This window comes from Pseudorca crassidens, chromosome 19 (assembly GCF_039906515.1).
Source record: "Pseudorca crassidens isolate mPseCra1 chromosome 19, mPseCra1.hap1, whole genome shotgun sequence".
Taxonomy (NCBI): domain Eukaryota; kingdom Metazoa; phylum Chordata; class Mammalia; order Artiodactyla; family Delphinidae; genus Pseudorca; species Pseudorca crassidens.
The window spans coordinates 23,102,807-23,122,491 of record NC_090314.1 but is presented as its reverse complement, the minus strand read 5'-3'; the positions used below and the strand labels follow the sequence as shown (position 1 = coordinate 23,122,491).

Genomic DNA, 19,685 nt, shown 5'->3' with positions numbered 1-19,685 from the left:
GTTCCTCAAATACAAAAAAACAGAGGTCCTTCATATTCGAAATCAAACCCAGACAAATCAGAGGCTGTGATTTGTTTGAATTTGTTTGAGTTGGACCCAAACCAATCAGAGGTTGTGATTTGTTTGGATTCTCACAGATCATAGGATCCACAATAATCCTGGGTCATTCTGACAATTGAGAGTCTGCAGTAATGTAACATGTCCCCAAAATGACCTCCCAGGGCCTAGTGAAGGCACAGGCACTTGCTACAAGAATTTTCCTGGGGGCAGGCAAGTGATGACTCTGATTAAACATCCCTAGAATGTAACATAGTTAACACTTAACTGAGTGCTGAGGGCCAGGCCCTCTTCTGGGTGTGTTACAGAAATTTACTCATTTAATCCTCACAACACCACTAGGAACTAGTATTGTTCTTCCCATGTTACAGACAGGTTTGGAGTGAAGTGACTTGCCTGGAGTCCCCCTGAAGAGGGGCACCCCTAAGGCTCCACTGCCTCTCTTCGGGTGTGAGCAATGGTAGCACCAAAGAGACTGAGCCCAGAGCTCCCCAACCCAGTGCAGTGGGTGAGCCATGGAGACCCCGGTCTTCCCACAGGTGCACATAGGAATCTCCTGGGAGCAGGGAGGAGTTAACACATGAAAAAGCAAATTCAGGGTTATGATCTTTGAAAATGAATCTTTTTTTTTTTTTTTGCGGTACGTGGGCCTCTCACTGCTGTGGCCTCTCCCGCTGCGGAGCACAGGCTCCGGACGCGCAGGCTCAGTGGCCATGGCTCACGGGCCCAGCCGCTCCGCGGCATGTGGGATCTTCCCGGACCGGGGCACAAACCTGTGTACCCTGCATCGGCAGGCGGACTCTCAACCACTGCACCACCAGGGAAGCCCGAAAATGAATCTTTTCTTTGGAAAACAGAATTTTGTTTTGGAAAACAAGCCAAAAAACCCTCTATGTTTTTCATAATAGAGATCACAGAAAGGGTATGAGATTTTGATGTTGCTTAAACAAGGACATAATTTTAAAAAGTATTTTAAGAAACAGTGGTTCAAACTAATTTGCAGAAGGGAAAAACTAAGTTGAAAGAGGTGTCCAAGGTCACGGGATGGTGGTTGGGAAGAATGCCAGCTTTGGAGTCAGGGAGGTGAGAGGTCCAACATCATATCCTACTAACTGCATGGCTTTGGGCCAGCCCACAAAGTCCTTGCCTGTAAAATGGGAAGGAAGGAGACCACTCAACTCTCGGGGTGGGGGGGAGTAAATGAGATTTTGTAAGTGAAGTGGGTGGTCCAGCTCTCAGTGCATGGTGGGCTCTGTTATTGCTGTCATTGTTTATTGGAGGCAGAGCTTTAACAAGCAGACTTATCTCAGGGATCATTGTTGGGTGTTCTGTCTGGCCTTGGCGGGACAGGTGTGGCTGAGTGAACCTCGAAGGACCTGTCACCTGCTTCCCTCCTCTGCCTTCTGCCCTTGCTCTGACCCTTCCCCGCTGCAGCATCCTTATCCCTAGAGTGAAGATGCAGGGTGCTCCTCCTCTGCAGGGGTGGAGGGACAGGGGGCGCTGTGCCTATGAGGAGTTGGTCAGTGGGGGCAGGGAACCTGCCTTGGAGCTGCTCAAGAGCTGCAGCTCCTGTTTGGAAATACAAACTGCAGCAGATTTGTCATCTCTGGAGAGAAATTGCGTTTGGTAATTTCAATGTTTTTCACGCTTTGATGCTCTGTCTATTTAAGGGGAGGGCAGAAGGTGCGGAGGGAATCTAACTGGGCCTCAGTGAGTGGGAAATGGAGGCTGAAAAGTGAGCAGGAAGAACAACCGAGGGGCTGTGGTGGCCATGATGTTTTGAAAAAGGCTCTTCCCTGATCCTGGCGAGGTGGGTCTGGACTCTGGGGCTGAGATCTATTGTGTGGGCCATCCTCTAGTCTGGTAGTGGCTGGGTGGCAGCCTGGGCACACCTCCACTGCGTTTACAGAAGCATCACCAGACCTCAGCCAGGGGCCAACTGGCATAAATCCAGGCCTGTCGCCCGCCCTTGTTGGTGGTCTTGTCTACAGGTGGGGGCTTGGGCAGATGATATAGTAAAATAATGCATCAGGCTGGAAAGGCCTCAAGTCTAGTGGTTAATGTTCTCTCAATTGGTAGATAAGAATAGTTACAAACACCTTGATAATAGCACTTTGTGCCTGGTCCTACTCTAAGGCCTTAGATATGTTAACTCATTAATCCTCACAGCAACTCTATGAGGAGAGTACTATTATTTCCTTCATTGTGTAGATGGGTAACCTGAGACCCAGAGAGGTTAAATGGCCCAGGCTCACGCAGGAAGTTGGTGGCACGAACTCAGGTCTCTTGACTCTAGTCCTGGACTTGTTGCTGACTGTCACCTGTGAGGTCAGTCCAGCATGGACCCTCCAAGACCAGGTGTGGGGTAAAGTGGTGGGAAAGTAACCAGGGTATTCTAAATCAAGGAGAATTGTTGGGGGTCCACCTGGTTAACCATGGGGGCTTCCTGGAGCAGGAGAGATTTGTGGAGCAGTCAGAATGATCTGAGAGGTTTACCTAGGTTGGTGTGGTGGGCACCCCAGACATGTGACCCTGTGTAGGCAACGGATGGGCAGCTGGAATGCGATGATTAAGCAAAGGGGACTTCAGGCAGCTTAGCAATCCGGGAGGCTTGTCTGAACAAGAAGGGGAATAGACATTGGTGAGCAGAGCATTAGCACCTGTGTTTGTTCATCCATCCATCCATCTATCCATCCATCCATCCATCCATCCATCCATCCATCCATCCATCATACATTTCTGAAGCCTCTTCTTCATAGCAGGCCCTGTGCTGGGGATATAACAATGAACAAGACCTAGTCCTGGCCCTGGAGTTGATTGCAGTCTTTGCAAGACAGGCTTGTAATAAAGTCAATTATAATGTTATGTGATAAGGCTGTTGATAGTTGGAGGTATCAGGGGACCTGGGAGCTCAGAGGAGGGACATCCAGCCCAGGCTGCGGGTGGAGGGATGGTTAGGGAAAGCTTCCCAGAAGAGTTGACTTCTGAGCTGAGGTCTGATAAAAAGTAGCAGTTCCTCAGGTTGGCACAGTAGAATCCCCTGGCAAGCTTTTAAAAAATGCTGATGCCCAGAGCCTATCCAGACCTACTGAATCAGAATCTCCCCTGGTGATTCTAATGTGCAGCCAACAGTGAGGGCCGCTGAATTACAGGAAGAAAGGAGGAGCTGATGGGGAAGGGGATAACAGGGTGAGATAGGGATGGCATGAAGGTGGGAGAGAGGGTGGCATGTTCAGGGGGCTGCAAAGCAGTGGACAGAAGGATGAATGCAGGGAGAGCTGTAAGGGCTGCAGATGGGGGAGAGTGGGCACACACCCCACACCCCAGGTCCTGGGCAGGAGTCTCCCTGCTGCAAGCCCACCCCATGCCCAGTACCCGTCCTGAGGGTGCTGGCTGCCTTGGTGAGGGGCAGACATTCAGCTAATACTTCTGTTTTTATCACCACCTCTCCATGAAGCCACCAGCCATCCTGCCAGCTGTGTGCAGAGCCTACCTCTCGGAACGGTGCTGGATCAGTAATAAAGAGCCCTGGACTCTTAGAGGCAGCTCAGGACTGCTGGGAGGGCTTGGAGGTCTCAGGGGGTGGATGGCCATTGCCTGTTAGAGACCCTGGAACTTGGGGAAACCCTTGGAGGGGGCCGATGACCCACCATGGCAGCCCAGAGCCCAGGGCTACTGGGAAGTGGAGGGCATGGCCCCTGGAGAGGGGAGGAGGGAAAGGGCTCACTGACTGACTTATGTCCTGGTTCAGGCAGGTGTTTTCATGTGGCAGTGGCCCTGTGCATACTGGGCACTCTGTGAAGCCCTGTCTTTGATCAGGTTCTATCTCACAGACTCCTGGCACTAGCCCTGAAATTCCAGTGCCTTGAGGTCAGACAGATGTGAGTTCTGACCCCAGGGCTGCCGCACATCTGCTGCTCTCTGACCAAGGGCAAGGGACCTCTCTCTTTGAGGCCTCTGCTGCTTTATTGGTAAAGTGAGGTTCGAGGTCCTAATCTTGCAGGGTTTTTGGATTGAGACTTTGCGCACACGTGTGTGTGTGTGTGTGTGTGTGTGTGTGTGTGTGTGTGTGTAAAATGCTCGGCACACAGTACAAGCTCAAATGCTTCCTCTCACTTATTTTCCCTGTTCCACTCTGGCTTTCCCCAAACATTGATCCCAGATATTAAATAGCTCTGGGTTTTCACAGCTGTGCCTTCTGAAATGAGATATCAGGTGGCTCTGGATCCTGTCCTTTCTCCTTTCTCAGGGTAGGGCTGTGGGCCCCCTCCTGGGCCCTGATCCTGACCATCTCAGACTGGTTTCCCCTCCCCGCCACATGGAACACCCAGATATTTGTGCCCCACCCTTAGCACCTTGCCATCGATGTCCCTTCCTACAGTTCTCCTGGCCCTGGGAGGTGGGCCTGGAGGACATGTGAGGTGTGGATTTACAGGTGAGGGCAGTTCATACCTGGAGGAAGAGTGAGGGGAAGTTGTGGAGGGCATTGCTGAGCAGAAGACTCTCAGCGATTTAGGAAGGATTCTGAAGAGATGCTTGTTGCTAGGTGACCAGCAGGGGCTGGGGGAGAGGCAAGGAGGACTGCCTCTCCCCAATCCCTTTTACTGTTAGCTTCTGGGTGAATCCCTGCCGCCTCTCAGGTCCTGTCCTCCTGCCTCCTCTTCTCCTTCTCCCCTGTCTCTCCCTATCTAGTGCCATTAAAAGCAAATGTGTGCAGGGATGGGACAAAGTCCCTGTTAGTTGGCTTGAGGTTTTTCTTTTCTTCCCTTTTATCCAGTATTAATATTTGTAGTATATGCTGTGTGTATATATGTTTGAGTGGGCATATTTGTGCATCTGGGGTGTACATGCACATGTGTATGTGTGACAGACAATAAGAAGGCAGTTTACAGAGGGGTGGCCGTGGCAACTGCTTCCCCATATTGTATTCTCATCATATACTAGGCACCTGCTACATCCCTGTACCGAACTCATCTCCCTGAATCCTCATAGCCATCCTGGGAAGTAAGCAATTATGACCTCATTTTATAGATAAAAAACAGAGGCTCAGAGATCTTAAGTGGGTTTGTTCCCACCAGAAAGTAGAAGAGCCAGGATTTGAATTCAGATCTCCGTGTGCACTCCAGCACTGAGTGACATTCCATAGCGACAGGGCTCCCCAGCTCAGTGAAGCCATTCCTAGTCTCAGGAGAAAGGCCGGTGCAGGGGCAGTACCCTGGCCCAGGACTCAGCAGGCCTGAGGTCTTCTCTCAAGTTTGTCACTGATGACTCATTGTCCTAACCTGTGAGTGGCCCTGTCGAGTTGGTGCCCATGGCTCTCTCCTTGGAAGTGGTCAGGTCCCCAGCCATGACCTGACTCCTGTAGGTCTGGGGGCTCTGAAGGATCCCCTTAGTCCAAGAGCAGGCCAGCTCTGTGGGATTCCTAGGACAGACCCCTGAACAGAGCCAGACAGAAGCTCGCCCCTCCTGTCCTCCTGGTGGTTCCTGGGCTGAAACAGACAGATGTAGAGTACAGTTGATGCAAGGGGTCTCAGAGCTGGAGCTTGGGATGAGCCCAGCACTGTGCGAGCGGTCTGAGATGCAGCCAGGGAGCTGACTTGTCCACATGACACTGGGGGATCCAATGGTAACCATCACCAGTCCACAGGCATAGCTTGCTTCTTCCCTGATGAGGCGTCAGGGGTTCTGACCCTGGAATCCAGGGCCCTGAAACATGATGAATGTGACTGTTTGGATGAGGGAAACTCAAAATTGGAGGGACCATCAAGAAACCCCTCATCTGGCTTCAGAATTCCCTCTGAAGTGTCAGGCAGGGTTCCCTGCTCTGGTGAAAGATTGGTTGATGGCATCTGGTAACCAATAATCCTGACTCAGCACAGGCCTACTATGTGCCAGGGGCTCTTACACATGCTGCCTTATTTAAGTGTAATTGCAGCCTTGTGGTGGGTATTGTTAATCCCTGCTCTTACAGATGAGAAGTGTGAGGCACAGAGAGCGTTAAGTAATTTACCCAAGAATCATTGGATTAGCTGGCAGAGATGGTTTGGAACCCAGTCGGGCCATCCCTAGAAGAACTTGCTCTTGAATGTGAGTGGAGCACTGAGCATGTCCCCGGCTTTGCATTGAAACCTTCAGAAGCGATACCACATTGAAATCCTTTCAGACACCAAATAAGGCAAGAATTATTCCTCCTCCTTAACAGATGAAGAAACTGTGACTCAGAGGAAGTGGCAGATCTGGGATTGGGACCAGGCCATGCCAGGAAGAAGCAGCTGCGTTAAGGCCCTGTCCTGGCCAGTGGGGTGGGCACAGGCTAGCCACTGCTCACACCAGCTTTTATGGGCTGCTTAGCGGTAGTTCCTGTTGGTGTGGGCAGGTGCTCCCTGCCAATTAGGCAAAAGAGCAGTAAGGATAATTTCTTTATGCAAATAGAGCTTTGAGCTGAAGGCAGTGGAGACGTTTGTCTTAAGGAGATGCTCTGCTTTCTGCTTTGCTGCCCTTGGTCTGAAGATTTCCCCTGGGGCTCCCCCCACACCACTGGCTCCCTTCCAAAACTTGCTATGCCCCCTTTTCCACTCCAGGCAGCCCTGAGGGTGTGATGCTGTGACCACTCACTCATCTCCCCTACCCTGACCAATCAGGACCAGAGCATTTGGACCTGGGCTTCAGTTGTAGCAGGAGGGATTCTGGTTAGATCCCAGGAAGCACTCAGACAATTAGGGGTTGTGGCATGGTGCATGTAGGACGGGAGCTTTTAAGACCTAGAGTCAGCAGTACGGACAGTGAAAGGGATGGGGGTAAGGGGTGACCCATGACCTCTGACCCTGTGCTGGGGGTCGGGCTCTGACTCAGGGGTTGTATGCTGGACTTGGAACCCCTCTGCCCACATCCCCGCTCTGAACCTGCTCCTAATATCCTTTAAATGGATTCCTCCCAGCTTCAGGGTTTAGGGGTGAGTTTCAAGATCCCAGAGACAATCCCACCGAGAGATTCTGACACCTCCCTGCCCTACCCACTTGCTTACAAAGAGATTTCAGGTTTTCTGAGCAAAGCAACCTCCTTCCCTGGCTGCCTGTGGGGGGCAGCCTTACCCCACGCACCCTCTGCAGAGCCCTGTGGAGCCTAGCTGCTCTAAGGGTGAGGTGAGGGCTCCTGGAGGAAGAGGCAGAAGAACTGGGCTCCTTCTTCCTGTTCCTGTGGACGGGAGAGGAGGGAAAATCATGGCCTGAGAGTAGCCAGGGTACAGCTGGATATGTGAGTGGGGCACCTGGGGATCCTGGGGGCCAGGCTGGTTCAGGGGGGCAGGTCCTCACCTACATTCCAAAGCTCTCCAGGGCCAGGCTGTGGCCATGCTAGACCCCACTCTGCAGGACCCTAATGGGTGCCCTGGATAGGCAGTTTGGATATGGCGATGGGGAGAGGAGGTGGGAGTCGGGCAAGCTGGTCATGGGCAGGGAGAGATGGGGGCCCTGTGGCAGGGCGTGTAAGGCAGGGTGTGGCCTGTGTCCAGCCTCTGGTCACCTCACTGCCCATCCCCCAGGGTGTTCAGTCCCTGGAACCCAGAAATGCAGGGGGTGGCAGAGACTTTGGGCTCAGGAAGACAAGGCTGGTATGGGCTGGAAGTAACAGGGAAGGGAAATGAAAAGACACTGTTCAAGACACTGTTCAAGTCCCTACCAACCAAGAGACCTTGGGCTTTCTGGCCCTCAGTCTCCTGGTGCGCCGATGGGGCCGAGGATGCCGGCCCCCCACTCCTATCCCCTGCCGCCCGGGCTGCTGAATTAAGTGAGAGGTGAGGAAAGTGCTTGACACATAGCAGGTGCTCCCCCAGGGGCAGCTCCCTCTGGCCATCTTGTTCAGAGAGGCCGACTCCCTGACCTCCTTTTTTCTACCCCTCAAACCACAGCTCTAGAGAGGCAGTGTGGCCTCATGGTTAGAGCAGGGTCTAGTGCCCGACTGTCCTGCTTCACAAACCCACACAGGCACACACTAGCTAGGGGTCCTCGGGTAACTTATTTAACTTCCCTGGGTCTCACTTTTCTCATCTGTAAAATGGGATAATCGTTCCCACTTCAGAGGGTTGCTCTGAGGATAAAATGAGTTAATATGCCTAAGGCACTTAGAATAGGGCCTGCCCCAAGTCAGCCCTCTCTAAGGGTGTGTACCATTTTCACTATTAACTGTTACAGTCCCATACATCTGCATGACCCTCAGGTTCTTGCAAAGCTTTCCCCCAAATGTGCTGCTTGAATTCCCCACAGCAGCCTCTGAGACAGGCCTGCCGGGAGTCCCACCCATTTTATAGGTGAGCACACAGAGGCTCAGAAGATGAAGTGACTTTCTCATGATCCCACACCATCCCCTTCTTTTAGAAGTGACTCTTAAGCTCTTTTTAGTGTGTGTGTGGCCCTGAGTACCCTCCAGCTCACCTGCAGCCTGGGACCCCCGGCCACGCAGGCCTCAAGTCCTGGGACAGTGAGGTTGGCTCCTCTTCCTCTGGGTTGCCCAGGGCCATCAATGCCTGCGGGTTTGGTGCAACAGGCAGGCAGGTTCAAGGCTCCTGGTTCAGGACTGGGACCGGGGTTTAGGTGGCTGGAGCCGAGGGAAGGCAGGGCGAGGTGCACCTGTGGGGCCCGGTTAGGGATTTCAGCTGCCTCTGAGGCCTGGGCTTCCCTTGAATTATCATTTGCAGGTGGCTAGGTGCCCGGGGTAAGATTTTCATCTGACAGGTGAGGCTTATCTCCCAGAGCTGGAGAATTGACTCTACAATTGACCAGGATGTTTTACCTTTGATGGTGTCCCCTGGCAGTCTGAGTCCCGGCTCAGGGGGCAGGGGTGGCATTGTTGCTCCCAGCCAAGCCTCTGGTCCTTTTAGTCATGAACTCACATGGAGCCTCAAACCCAAACAACAAGGGGAACACTGTGCAGTGGGGCTGGGGAGCAGGCGACTCCAGAGTCAGACCTGATTTGAGTATCGACTCTGCCACTGAGCAGCTGTGTCTCCCTGGCCAGCTTAATTAACCCCTCTGATCTTCCATTTCCCCATCTGAAAATGGGCCTAACGGTATCCATGTGACATAGTTATTGTGAGGAGTAAATAGGATAATGGGTGTAAAGTGCTTAGCGCAGCACCCAGCACCCTTGTAAGTGCCCAGTTAAATGCTGTCTTTACTCATAGTCTATGAATGTGATGCTCTGAGTGCCTACGCACTGCCTGGCATCAGGAGGATTCTGCCCTTGTCCCTGTTGCTGTGCTAGATCTACAAAGGCTTGAGGACCACACTTCCTGAGGGCTCCCACCCCAGGGAAAGGGCAAACTGCTCTGCCACCCAACCTTTACTGAGCTCCTACTAGGTGCTGGCACTGTGCGTGCCAGTAAGACCCTGCCCTGCTGCCAAGGAACTCAGGTTCCTGGGTCCATGGTTACGTCACAGGTTGATGGGGATGGTAAAAGGGGGTGCGTTGCAGAGGGCACTGAGTGGGGGAAAATGAACTTCGGGGTGATTGTGGGTGGCTTCACAGACAGGTGATACCATCCTCATTTGTACTGTGCATTAAAGCACAAGAAAGATTTGGGGGCAGGGTGGGTGGTAGTTTTCCCGAAGACAAAATAGCGTTCACAAAGGCCTGGAGGTAGAGAGTTTAGGCAGCCCCTCCACTTTTCCACGAACACTCAGAACAGCTCCAACTCCAGCAGAGGAACACATTTCAGGCTGGGGGACACAGAGCTGGGCAAGCTGTTCAGAGAAGGCCCCTTCTCTCGAAAGAGGCAGTGGGAGACCAGGTTTGACAAGACTGGCCACAGGATCAGGGAGCTCGGGAGGTGGCCCTTCTGCCTGGCAGAAGGAGGCTTATTTAAACAAAACAAAAATAGGAGGGTGAGGGTAGAGGAGGAAAGCAAGACCAGTCTGTGCTCTCGCTCTCCTGTGCTGGGTCAGAGGGTGACGGTTAAGGGGGTGTACCTGGCCCCTCACTTCTGGTAGGGGCAGCAGCCCTGGGATGAGGGTGCACGACGCTGAAGAGACACACTCAGCCCACGTGGCAGAGGGGCCCAGGAGCCCAGTGTTGAGAGGAGTAAAGGACCTGCTCTTCGAGCTTGGAGGGCTTCTTAATCAGTTTTACAAGAGGCCTCCATCTCCACATGTCTCTCCTCATCAAGATTCCCTGGGGAGGGAAGAGGAGAGGGGTGCCGCCGTCCAGAGAGTTTCCCCAGATCCTCATGCCTGTGGCGTTTGCCTGGGCCCTGCTTGCCTCTTGTCTTCCCAGAACCGGAGCTGTGGAAGGGGTGGGGTGCCTGCCTGCCAACTGTGGATGCTGGATATCTGTGTAGTGGGGGTGCTGGGTGGCAAGAAGCATGAGGAAGCGTTGCCATACACTTCCTAGTTTTTCCACTTACTAGCTGGGTGGTAAAGCATGTCCTTTAAGCCTCCAAGCCTCATTATTGGTATCTACAAAATGGGGCAGTAATGCTCACCATCTGTAGTCATTCTGACGATGAAATAAGATCTAGAGGAGAAATCTAGCACAGACCTGGCAGGTCCAGTCTTCAGCTTTGACACACACTGGCCTAGATGATGTCTCAGAGAAGTGTCAGGTGAGGGGTCGGCCTTGGTGAGGTCTGTTAGCAGGTGGGTGGGTTACTAGATGAGGCCATCCATCAACCTTTGGGGATGATCTCATCATGCCTCTGCTTATAAATCCATAAAATGGGGTTAATAATAGTACTTACCTCACAATGTTATGTGAAGATTAAATGAATTATAAGTAACTGTGTTTGACTCTGTTAATAAATAGTGCTTAATAAATATTAGTCATTATTACTGCTTTTGTTACTCGGTTAGTTAGCTATTGAGGCAAAGTCTCAAGCCCAAGGATTTGGTTGCAGATATCAAAACAGGGGTCTAGAATGGGACTTGGCCTCAAGAGGGAGGCAGAAGACCACAGAAACCAGGGTCTAGGTGAAAGTTGGAACCTCTAGGTCATGCCAAGGCCTGGATAGGTTATCAAGTCTGGGTTGTGTGTGTAGGGGACCGCTCTGTGGCTCGTTGTAACCTGCTCCCACCCCTTCAGAACTCTCCCAACACATTTCCTGCTCGCCTTGGGTTCCATCCAGAAGGGCCAGATTAAGGTGGCGTGCTGGGGACACCTGCATCCCAGGCACCTCCCCACTGGGCTCCCACAAGGTCAGGCTCAGAAAGGAGCAAGCCCAGCCCTGCGGGGAGAGGTGATGTCAGAGAAGTGGAACTTTCGTTCACCTACGGCTTCAGTGGCTCGAAGCTCCTCCCTTTCTCAAGAGGGGCTGTGCTGGGAGAGGCCTTGGGGGCTTCCAGCCAGGACTGGGGCGGGAGACAGCAGCCTCCAGGCTGGCTGAGGCTCTCATCTAGCTGGCATGTGTGGTAATGACCCTTCTTACCGCAAGCATCTGTTTGCATCCATTGATGCATGGAAGAATAAGACTTTGTTGGGTCGGGGAGACCCAGACCTTTAACTCTGTCCACAATTGGGGTTATATATTCAGAGTTGTGTCTGTTGGACCAGTGGAAGGGGCAGTAGAAGCCAGGATGCTGGGGGACAGAAAGGTCCCTGAGAGAGAATTCATCACAAAGGGCTGAAGAGGTCTGGTCTTGAGGTCTGGCTGCTGTAGCATGCCTGAGGGCTGGAGGGGTAGGGGTTCTGAGAACAGGTGTGTGGCTTGTCACCAAACCCCTTGGGGGAATTCCCTGGTGGTCCAGTGGTTAGGACTCCTTGCTTTCACTACCAAGGGCCCGGGTTCAATCCCTGGTCGGGGAATTAAGATCCCACAAGCCACGGAGTGTGGCCAAAGGAAAAAAATGTACATGTTTAAAAAAAGAAAAAACTCTTGGAACCCAGTGACATTGGTAGCCTGAGTGTCCCCGGAGGGAAAAAAAGTTTGTGTGTGTTGACTGAAAGGGTCATTTCATTTAGTCCCTAACCCTTTGGGAACAAAGCAACACTGCTGTGGAACCCCTCCTGCCTGCATCTGAACCTAACGCTGATTGAGCGAAAGTTCTTCCCACCCTTCAGGAGAATGCTGAGTACTTAGCACAGTGCCTGCTTCAAAGTAGGTGCTCCAAAATACTTGGGTAAAGTAATAATAAGATTAAAAAAGAAAAAAAACCCACCTCATTTAGTGGAGGGTTTTGTCATAGCAAATTTGCGGAGCAGTCAAGAGAGTGAAAACGCAGATCTATTCATGAGTGAGCTACTTCCTGGGGCTCTCAGATGCCGGGAGAGAGTTTGCAAAGGATTGAATCCCCCAGTTGGCAGATATTCCAGTCTGATATTGCTAGGAGCTTGGAGCTAGCGATATTTGGGTGTTGTTAGTGCCATTCACACCCACAGGCTGGTGAAGAAAGGGCTCTCTCAGTGTTTTCTGATGAAGGAAGGGTGGTTTGCCAACTGGAGAGATAGATGGAATCTAAGCAGGGGAAATGGAAGTCATTTGGCTGCACTGCTAAAGCATCACACGTTCACTGCTCACGGGGTTATTCACTTTTCCTTTCTCTTTCCTGCTAAGCTTACTGATGCACTGGCCCAAACCTGTTCATGTGGCTCTTGCTGTCTGGTCGCCCAGTGAGGAAGGATCAGCGGGCCTGCCAGCATCCAGACTATGGGAATTGTCTCTGAGGAGACTTGACAGTCCAGATAGGACACAAGGGGTTATTTCCTCTCCTCCTTTCCCATCTCCTGGTTCCCAATGCCCTCATGGTCTTCTCTCTCGCCTTCTCCTCAGCAATATAAGATCAAAGACTGTAAATTATTCATTCACAGTTGAATGGAGCACATTTCAAAGTCAGGGCTGCTGGGCATCTTGGTCTCAGAGTTGCCAAGGGTGAAGGCCCACATGTTTGGGTCCAGCAGCTCTGTCAAGTCCCGGCCCTGACATCTGGAGCCAGCCCTGCCTGATCCCTGCCCTTCCCACCTGTCTGATTTCCTCCCTGACTTTTCCCTGTCCAGAGTTCCCTGCCCCACCTTACCCCAGAGGAAACCCAGTATCAGTGTTACTGCCTCCTGCCGTGCGGGTGTGTCTGTGGCCTCCAGGGCTACTGTTCCCCGGGACTCCCAGGCTGTCCCTTCAGATGGGAGCAGGGAGCCTGCATGTTTGAGAGGAGTGCTAAGATGAGCCAAGCACCGGACCAGTAGTCGTGCTAACAACCACTACAGCAAACATTTGATGCGTGTGCCACGCGTGTCAGGCACTCCTTTTAGCACTTTTTAATGTAACATCCCTATCTCACCCATAACAACCCTAGGCGGTAGATACTGTTTCTAGCCTGGTGTAACAGACAAGGAGACTGAAGCTCACAGAGGTCAAATGACTTGCCCAAGGTCACACAACCTGCAAGTAGCCAAGCTGAGATATGAATCCAAGCATCTGATACCAAAGTCCAACGATGTACCACTCTGCTAAAGCATATGCTAGTTCATTTATCCTTACACTGACCTCATGTACAGATGGGGAAACTAAGGTCTTAAGAAGATAAGTGACTCATTCTAGGTCATGTAGCTAGTGAGTGGCTGAGCCAAGATTTGTTTTCTTGTTTTTTTGGAATCTCAGTCTTTATTGGCTGCAAGGCTTCACACGCTCAGGCCAATGCCAGGGCTCAGATCTTGTTGAAAGCAGCAGTGTCAACGCTCTGCACATGCTCCTCGAACTTGGTGATCTCTTCCAGCAAGTCCGTGCCCACCTTGTCGTCCTCCACCACACACTGGATCTGCAGCTTGTGGGTGCCGTAGCCCACGGGCCCCAGCTTGGAGGCCCCCCCACCCCAGGTCAGCCCATCCAGCTGGATGGAGCACATGCAGGCCTCCAGCTGGGCCATGTCTGTCTCGTCATCCCAAGGCTTGATGTCCAGGAGAATGGAGGACTTGGCCACCAGGGCAGGCTTCTTGACCTTCTTCTCAGCGTACTGCTGCAGCCTTTCCTCCCGCAGCCAGGCAGCCTCCTGGTCCTCCTCCTCATCGCTGCCGAGCAGGTCAATGTCATCGTCCTCGTCCTCTGTGACGGTGACCGCCTTCCGGGTGGGGCGCTCCACTTGGCGCATGGGAGACACATGCTGGGTCTGCGGAGCTGTGGCCGGGTGGGTGGGCGAGCTTTTCTCTAGTGCACTCAGCCAGGCCTCCAGCTTGCAGACAGCCTGCTGCAGATCCTGCACCACCCCTCGCAGGCTCTGGTTCTCCACTTCCAGGCTGGCGATCCGGATGACAAGCTCACTGTGGTCTCCACCAGGCCCACTGGAGGCCGCAGGGCCTGAGCTTCCAGCCAGGGACTTATGGATGTTTTCTCTGGCTCTTGTGATGTCACGGAGGATCACGCTGGCGCCATTCTCCTGGTGTGAGGAGCCAGCCATGGACCCGTTCATCTGCTCATAGAATTTCCTTTCTGCATCATCATATTTGAACTTGTCAAACCAGATCTTCTCGTGCACTAGAAAGTTTGTGGCCATTTTCACACCAGCCAAGGACACAGCGACCAACGAGGAGGGCTCGGCGTACGCAATGGCAGAGGAAAGAGCCTGAGCCAAGATTTGAATCCAAGACATTCTAATTCAGAATCGATGTCCTTTGTACCACCTTCCCTGAGACTGATGGGTGAGCTGACATTCTAGACACCCTTATGAAGGGAGGGATGAAAGAGACCCACTTGCAGACCCAAGGAGACTCAACCTGTGTGCTGGGTGGGGTGGGGGCCCCAGGGAGCCCTGGATGATGATGGATCCAGGGTCTGGAATTTCTTGAGCATGAATGTCAGCATATGTGTCCGTGATATGGATTCAATCTAATGCCACCCTCATTCAGAGATTCAGAAGAACTGACAAAGGAGAGAAACAGAAGCACTTCCTCTCTGAGCTGTTGCTTACCAATGAGCTTTTATCTCCAAGTAGCAGAATAATCATAACCCATAGCTCCTGCGTGTGGCTGATTAGCTTTGCTGCAAGTTTCATTTGATTACAACACGAAAGTCTGTCCCTGACTTTGGTTGCAGCTATATGGCTGCTTGCTTACAACTGAAAAAGAGAGGTAGAGGGACCAGTAGGACCCAGGAGCATCAGATAATGAGGTTGGTGCTTTAAGAGCATGTTCATCAACAAAGACCATTTGTGTGGCCCCATCCAGTGTGCAAATCCACTCTGTATGTCATCTTAATGGGTCATCACAGCAACCTGGGGCTTTCTTCCCATGGGGTAGTGGCCAATAGTTTCAGCTATTCACAAGGGTGGGGAGGAAGGGGAATAGGATGGAGACAGTGTTTGGTTTATATAAAAACTGCGAATGTGTGGATTGCAGGGTGTGTATTTCATTTTTAAGACAAATTAAAAACCTAATCTTGTCTTGTGCTTGAACCTGAATAGTACTAATCTTATTTATGTTATTTTTGAGTGCTTGCTATGTGCTGGGCACCATGCCATGTGTTTACTCAACAGAGCAACTTTATCCAGTGGGGAAAAATACTAACCTCATTTTACCGGTGAGGAAAGGGAGGCTGGGACAGGTGGAGTGAACTGCCCCGGAGGTACAGCTGGTAAGGGAAGGAGCTAGGATGTGAAGTCAGGGAGTGTGATTCCAGAGCCTGTACCTTTCTTGCTGGGCTGTTCTGCAGGAGAGTGTCTCTCAGGGACCCTGACTTCCCACAAAGAGCCCGGTGGGCAGTGGGAATGCAGGGTCCTCTGGCAGGAGGGTCCTCTGACCCTCTAACCTGCACCTTCCTCATCTCTAAAGGAACGTTTCGTGATCCATCTCACAGGTGATTGTGGGGTAACTCCTTGCTAGCTATGAAGCACTGTTTACCTGTTCGTGGATAGGAGGCAGTGGTGAGCAGGGCAGAGGGAAATCCTTCCAAGAAGAGAGAGATTTGGACAAGAGGGTACAGGTGGCCTGAGACCTGTGGCCCAGGTTTGGGACCTTAGCATATGCTTTTCCCTCTGCTGGGAATGCCCTCCCCTCCCCCCTCTTCTCATGACTGGGTTTTTAAAACTTTCAGCTGTCAGCTTAAATGTCCTCTTTTCAGAGAGATGTTCTCCCTTCGCACCCCTGGTAGACTGGCCTGAGTCCCTACCTCGGCCAGCCCTGGGAGCTTTCCCTGACTCCTCCACTTCATCCCAAACCTCCCTACAATATCCAGCCCTACCTGTGTATGAATTATTCAGGGAGAAGCTGAGGACTCATTATGGGGACAAATATTCCAGCAAAAGCCATCTGGCTGGAGAAGAGAGAGAGTGGGGTGGCATTTATTGTCAGGAAGCAATTTCTCATGGTAATTAAATTCTCACACGTGTGTGTGTGTGTGTGTGTGTGTGTGGTGTGTGTGTGTGTGTGTGTGTGTGTGTTGGGGAGATGTGTTTAATCACTGTCCCCCTCCCAGGGTCTAATCTAGCCTGTGTCATACCAAAGTCCTGGGTCTAAATAGCACCACCCTTCCCCTGACTTGGGGGAGGAGGGGTGGTGTCGGTTCATGTTTTTGATTAAAGAAAAAAAAAAAGAATCAGAGCCTCAGTGAGGTTTCATGAGAAATGGTGGGAGCAGCAGGGTCGAGGGGAGCTGATTATGTAGATGTGTTTAAGCTCTCACCCAGGGATGGATGGCTTCCATAATCCCACCGGGGGCTGAGACCCCGGCCGTGTTTGCTGGCTCAGATGCAGCTGGGGCCATTTCTCAAGTTCATGGAGGAAGAGGATGAGCAGGTGCACAGGAGGAGGGGCTGCCTGTCAGGTGAGGGTCCTGAGGGGTGAGGAAGAGTTGTGGAGGAGCCCTTTCTCTTCTGCAGCACGTACTCAGCCTCTGTCCCCACAGGTGTGTCTGCCTCTGGGCGACACTTTGTTGCACAAATGCTAACCCGGCCTCTGCTACAGACGTGCTGTGTAGCCCTGAGCTAGTCCTCTGGTCTTTCTGCTCTTGTGTTTTCAGTCTGTAAAATCGGGTGAAGCTTTGTACAGTAATGCAAATGTATGTTATGTATATTTTAACACACACACACAAATTCTAAAAGAAAAATCAGGTGAATCTGTAGTTTCCTTCTGGTCTTAATGTTCTCTGGATTGATGATCCTGGATTCAAAGAAATGTCAAAGGGCTTATCATTATTCCAAGAACAGGCTGTGTGACCTCAGCTAAGTCTGTTTCCCTCTCTGATTCCACTTCCTTTGGTGGTAGCAGAATCGCTTCTCCAGACCTGGCCAGTTGCTTCCCCTCACTCCTTACGTTTCCTGCCATGTCTCTGAAGTTTGCCCCCTCTCCAGAGCCTGGACACCCCCTGTCTTTGGATCTCCCAGCATCACTCGTCTCAGCCTCTGGTGGCTTTTTGTAGAGGCTGAGGGGGACCTCTGCTTGGCTATTGAATGAGCCATTGAGAATTTCATGGATAATTCAGGAACACAAGTCAAACAGGAGGCTGGAAGCTCTGGATTTATGAAGAAAAATGAGTCAAACTTGGCAATTTATGAGCAGCTCAGAATAGCAGCATGGTGGTGGGTGGGGAAGGCTGGAGGACTGCTCTGAAGGGTTGGGGGCACAGTTGGGGGAGGCAGATGTGCTAGTGGGGCTGGAGAGAGCATAGGGAGCCTGGGCCTTAGCACCCAGACCACTAGCTTTGTGGGAAGTTGTCTGTGCCCTGGACAAATGGACAAGTGTTGTCCAGTGACGGGGCAGGGACTCCTCAGGCATCAGAGGGAGGGTCCAGGCCACAAATCCTAATTTGGTCTCCCTGTGGCCTGGCCTTGGCTGGGTACCCAAGAGAAGAGAGGTGAAGGCAGAGAGGGGGCACATTCTCCAGGCTTGGGGGGTACACGGCCAGAATGGAGAGGCTTAGCTGGCCTTCAAGGGGGAGAGAGAGGGAGAGAGAGAGAGAGAGAGAGACCCTCACTTGTCCAAGAGGCTTCTTTTTGAGGTTTTTCCAGTCTTCCAGGTGGGGCCCACAGTCTGAAGGTGGTGAGATATTTCACATAAATCCAATCCTAGCAGCCCAGAGGGTCATCCCAAAGGCCACCCCAAGGTCAAAGCCCCTGAAATTTTATGGGTCCCAGTAGAGGTGGGGTGGGGTGGGAATCTGACTGGTTTTGCTCCCATGGCTGACAAGTAATGTCTTGTCCCTGTCACCTCCCCAGCATGGTTCCTCCTGGATAGTTCCACCTTCTATCCAGTTTCCTCCACTTGGGATGGACTCCAAGCATTGCATTCACAGGTACAAGGTCTAATAAAAATGGCTTATGTCTGAGGATCAGGGATGGAGAGAGTAGGGATGAGCCCCAAGTAGACACGGCTTGTCTGGGTGTCATGGAAAAAGTTCACATCACCCGTTAGGGCTCAATTGCCTCATCTGAAAAATGGGAATGGCTTTCCCTTCCATCAACCCCTCTCATATACTTACTCATACAGCTCATAAACTGTGATATGACTGAAATAAAATTATGAATGAATATGTGTTTGTAATCCTCTAAGGTGTTGTATTGAGGTGGTAGATTCTTTTATTAATTTCCCATGGGAATCAACCTCAATCACCTCTCCTTCTTGGGCTTTAGATTCCCCATGTCTGAAATGAAGAGATTAGACCAAGTCAACTCTCAGTCTCTTCCAACTTGAACAACATCTAATCCTATAACTATCTTGGTATCTCAGTTCCTGATCAACACATTCCTAGTTGAGGGTGGGGATTTAGGGTCCAGAGCTTGGAGGAGGCAGGGTTTTGTTCAAACAACCACTTAATAAAATGATTTCTAGGTAGGGGGCCTTACTGCTTTCTCTTAATCTCTTCCAAGGCCCTACTGAAGATATGACTAGATGTGTGCATTCTTCTGACTTAGATGGGTGGGACTGTCCCTTAGAATGTATTAGAAAAATTTCCCCAAAACTCAGGTTATACAATGTGGAACATTCCCATTTTAAGAACCAAAGGACGTGGAATGTCAAGGGGCTTAAAGGCTCCTGAGGTAAGGGTGAAGATGCACCGCTGACTTGGGAATCATTATTTAGGGTCAACAAATAGTTATTGAGCTCATACTGTGTACCAAATGCCGTTCCAGGTGCTTTCATATTCATTTTTCTATTTGGTTCCATAATAATCATGGGAGGAAGGCAGTGTTATTGTCTTTTGGTAGATGAGGAAGCTGAAGCTCAGAGAAGTAGAGGAGCTGTCCAAGGTCACAGAGCTGGGAGTGGTGGAGCTGGGACACAAGTCCAGGTCTATCTGATCTCAGAGTCAGAGCTTCCCCTGGAAAGTGACTTCTTATTCCAGGGTCACTTTTATGTCCATTAAAGCCACAATGTCATCTCACCATTGGTCTGTACTGATTTCTCTTTGATTATGGTGATATTTTCCTGTTTCTTCATATGTCTAGTACTTTTGGATTATATCCTAGACATTGTGAATGATATATTGGAGAGACTTTGGATTCTACTATATTCCTCTAAAGAGTGCTGATTTTTTGTTTTTAATTTGGCTGAACTCACACTTCAAACTTTTATCTCCTCTCTGGTGGGCAGCAGCTGAAATCTCACTTCAGTTCTGGTAATCTTAGCTGGGCTTTTTGGAGTCTTCCCTGTGCATATATGTTGAAGGATCAGCCAGAGATTTGGGTAGAGTTTATATATAGGTGTTAGAGCTTAATCTCTGTG

At 51.2% G+C, this 19,685-nt stretch overlaps 2 protein-coding genes across 2 annotated transcripts in view; one reads left to right on the top strand and one right to left on the bottom strand.

The window, feature by feature from the left end:
* The window catches only part of CCT6B (chaperonin containing TCP1 subunit 6B), an 82,013-nt gene that overhangs the window by 48,878 nt on the left and 13,450 nt on the right, over positions 1-19,685 (top strand). The gene's annotated exons all lie outside the window — the stretch shown is intronic.
* On the bottom strand, positions 13,608-14,566 carry LOC137211940 (elongation factor 1-delta-like). Its single transcript, XM_067714725.1, has one exon. The coding sequence runs from the start codon at positions 14,523-14,525 to the stop codon at positions 13,683-13,685; it is 843 nt and encodes a 280-aa protein (XP_067570826.1). The 5' UTR covers positions 14,526-14,566; the 3' UTR covers positions 13,608-13,682.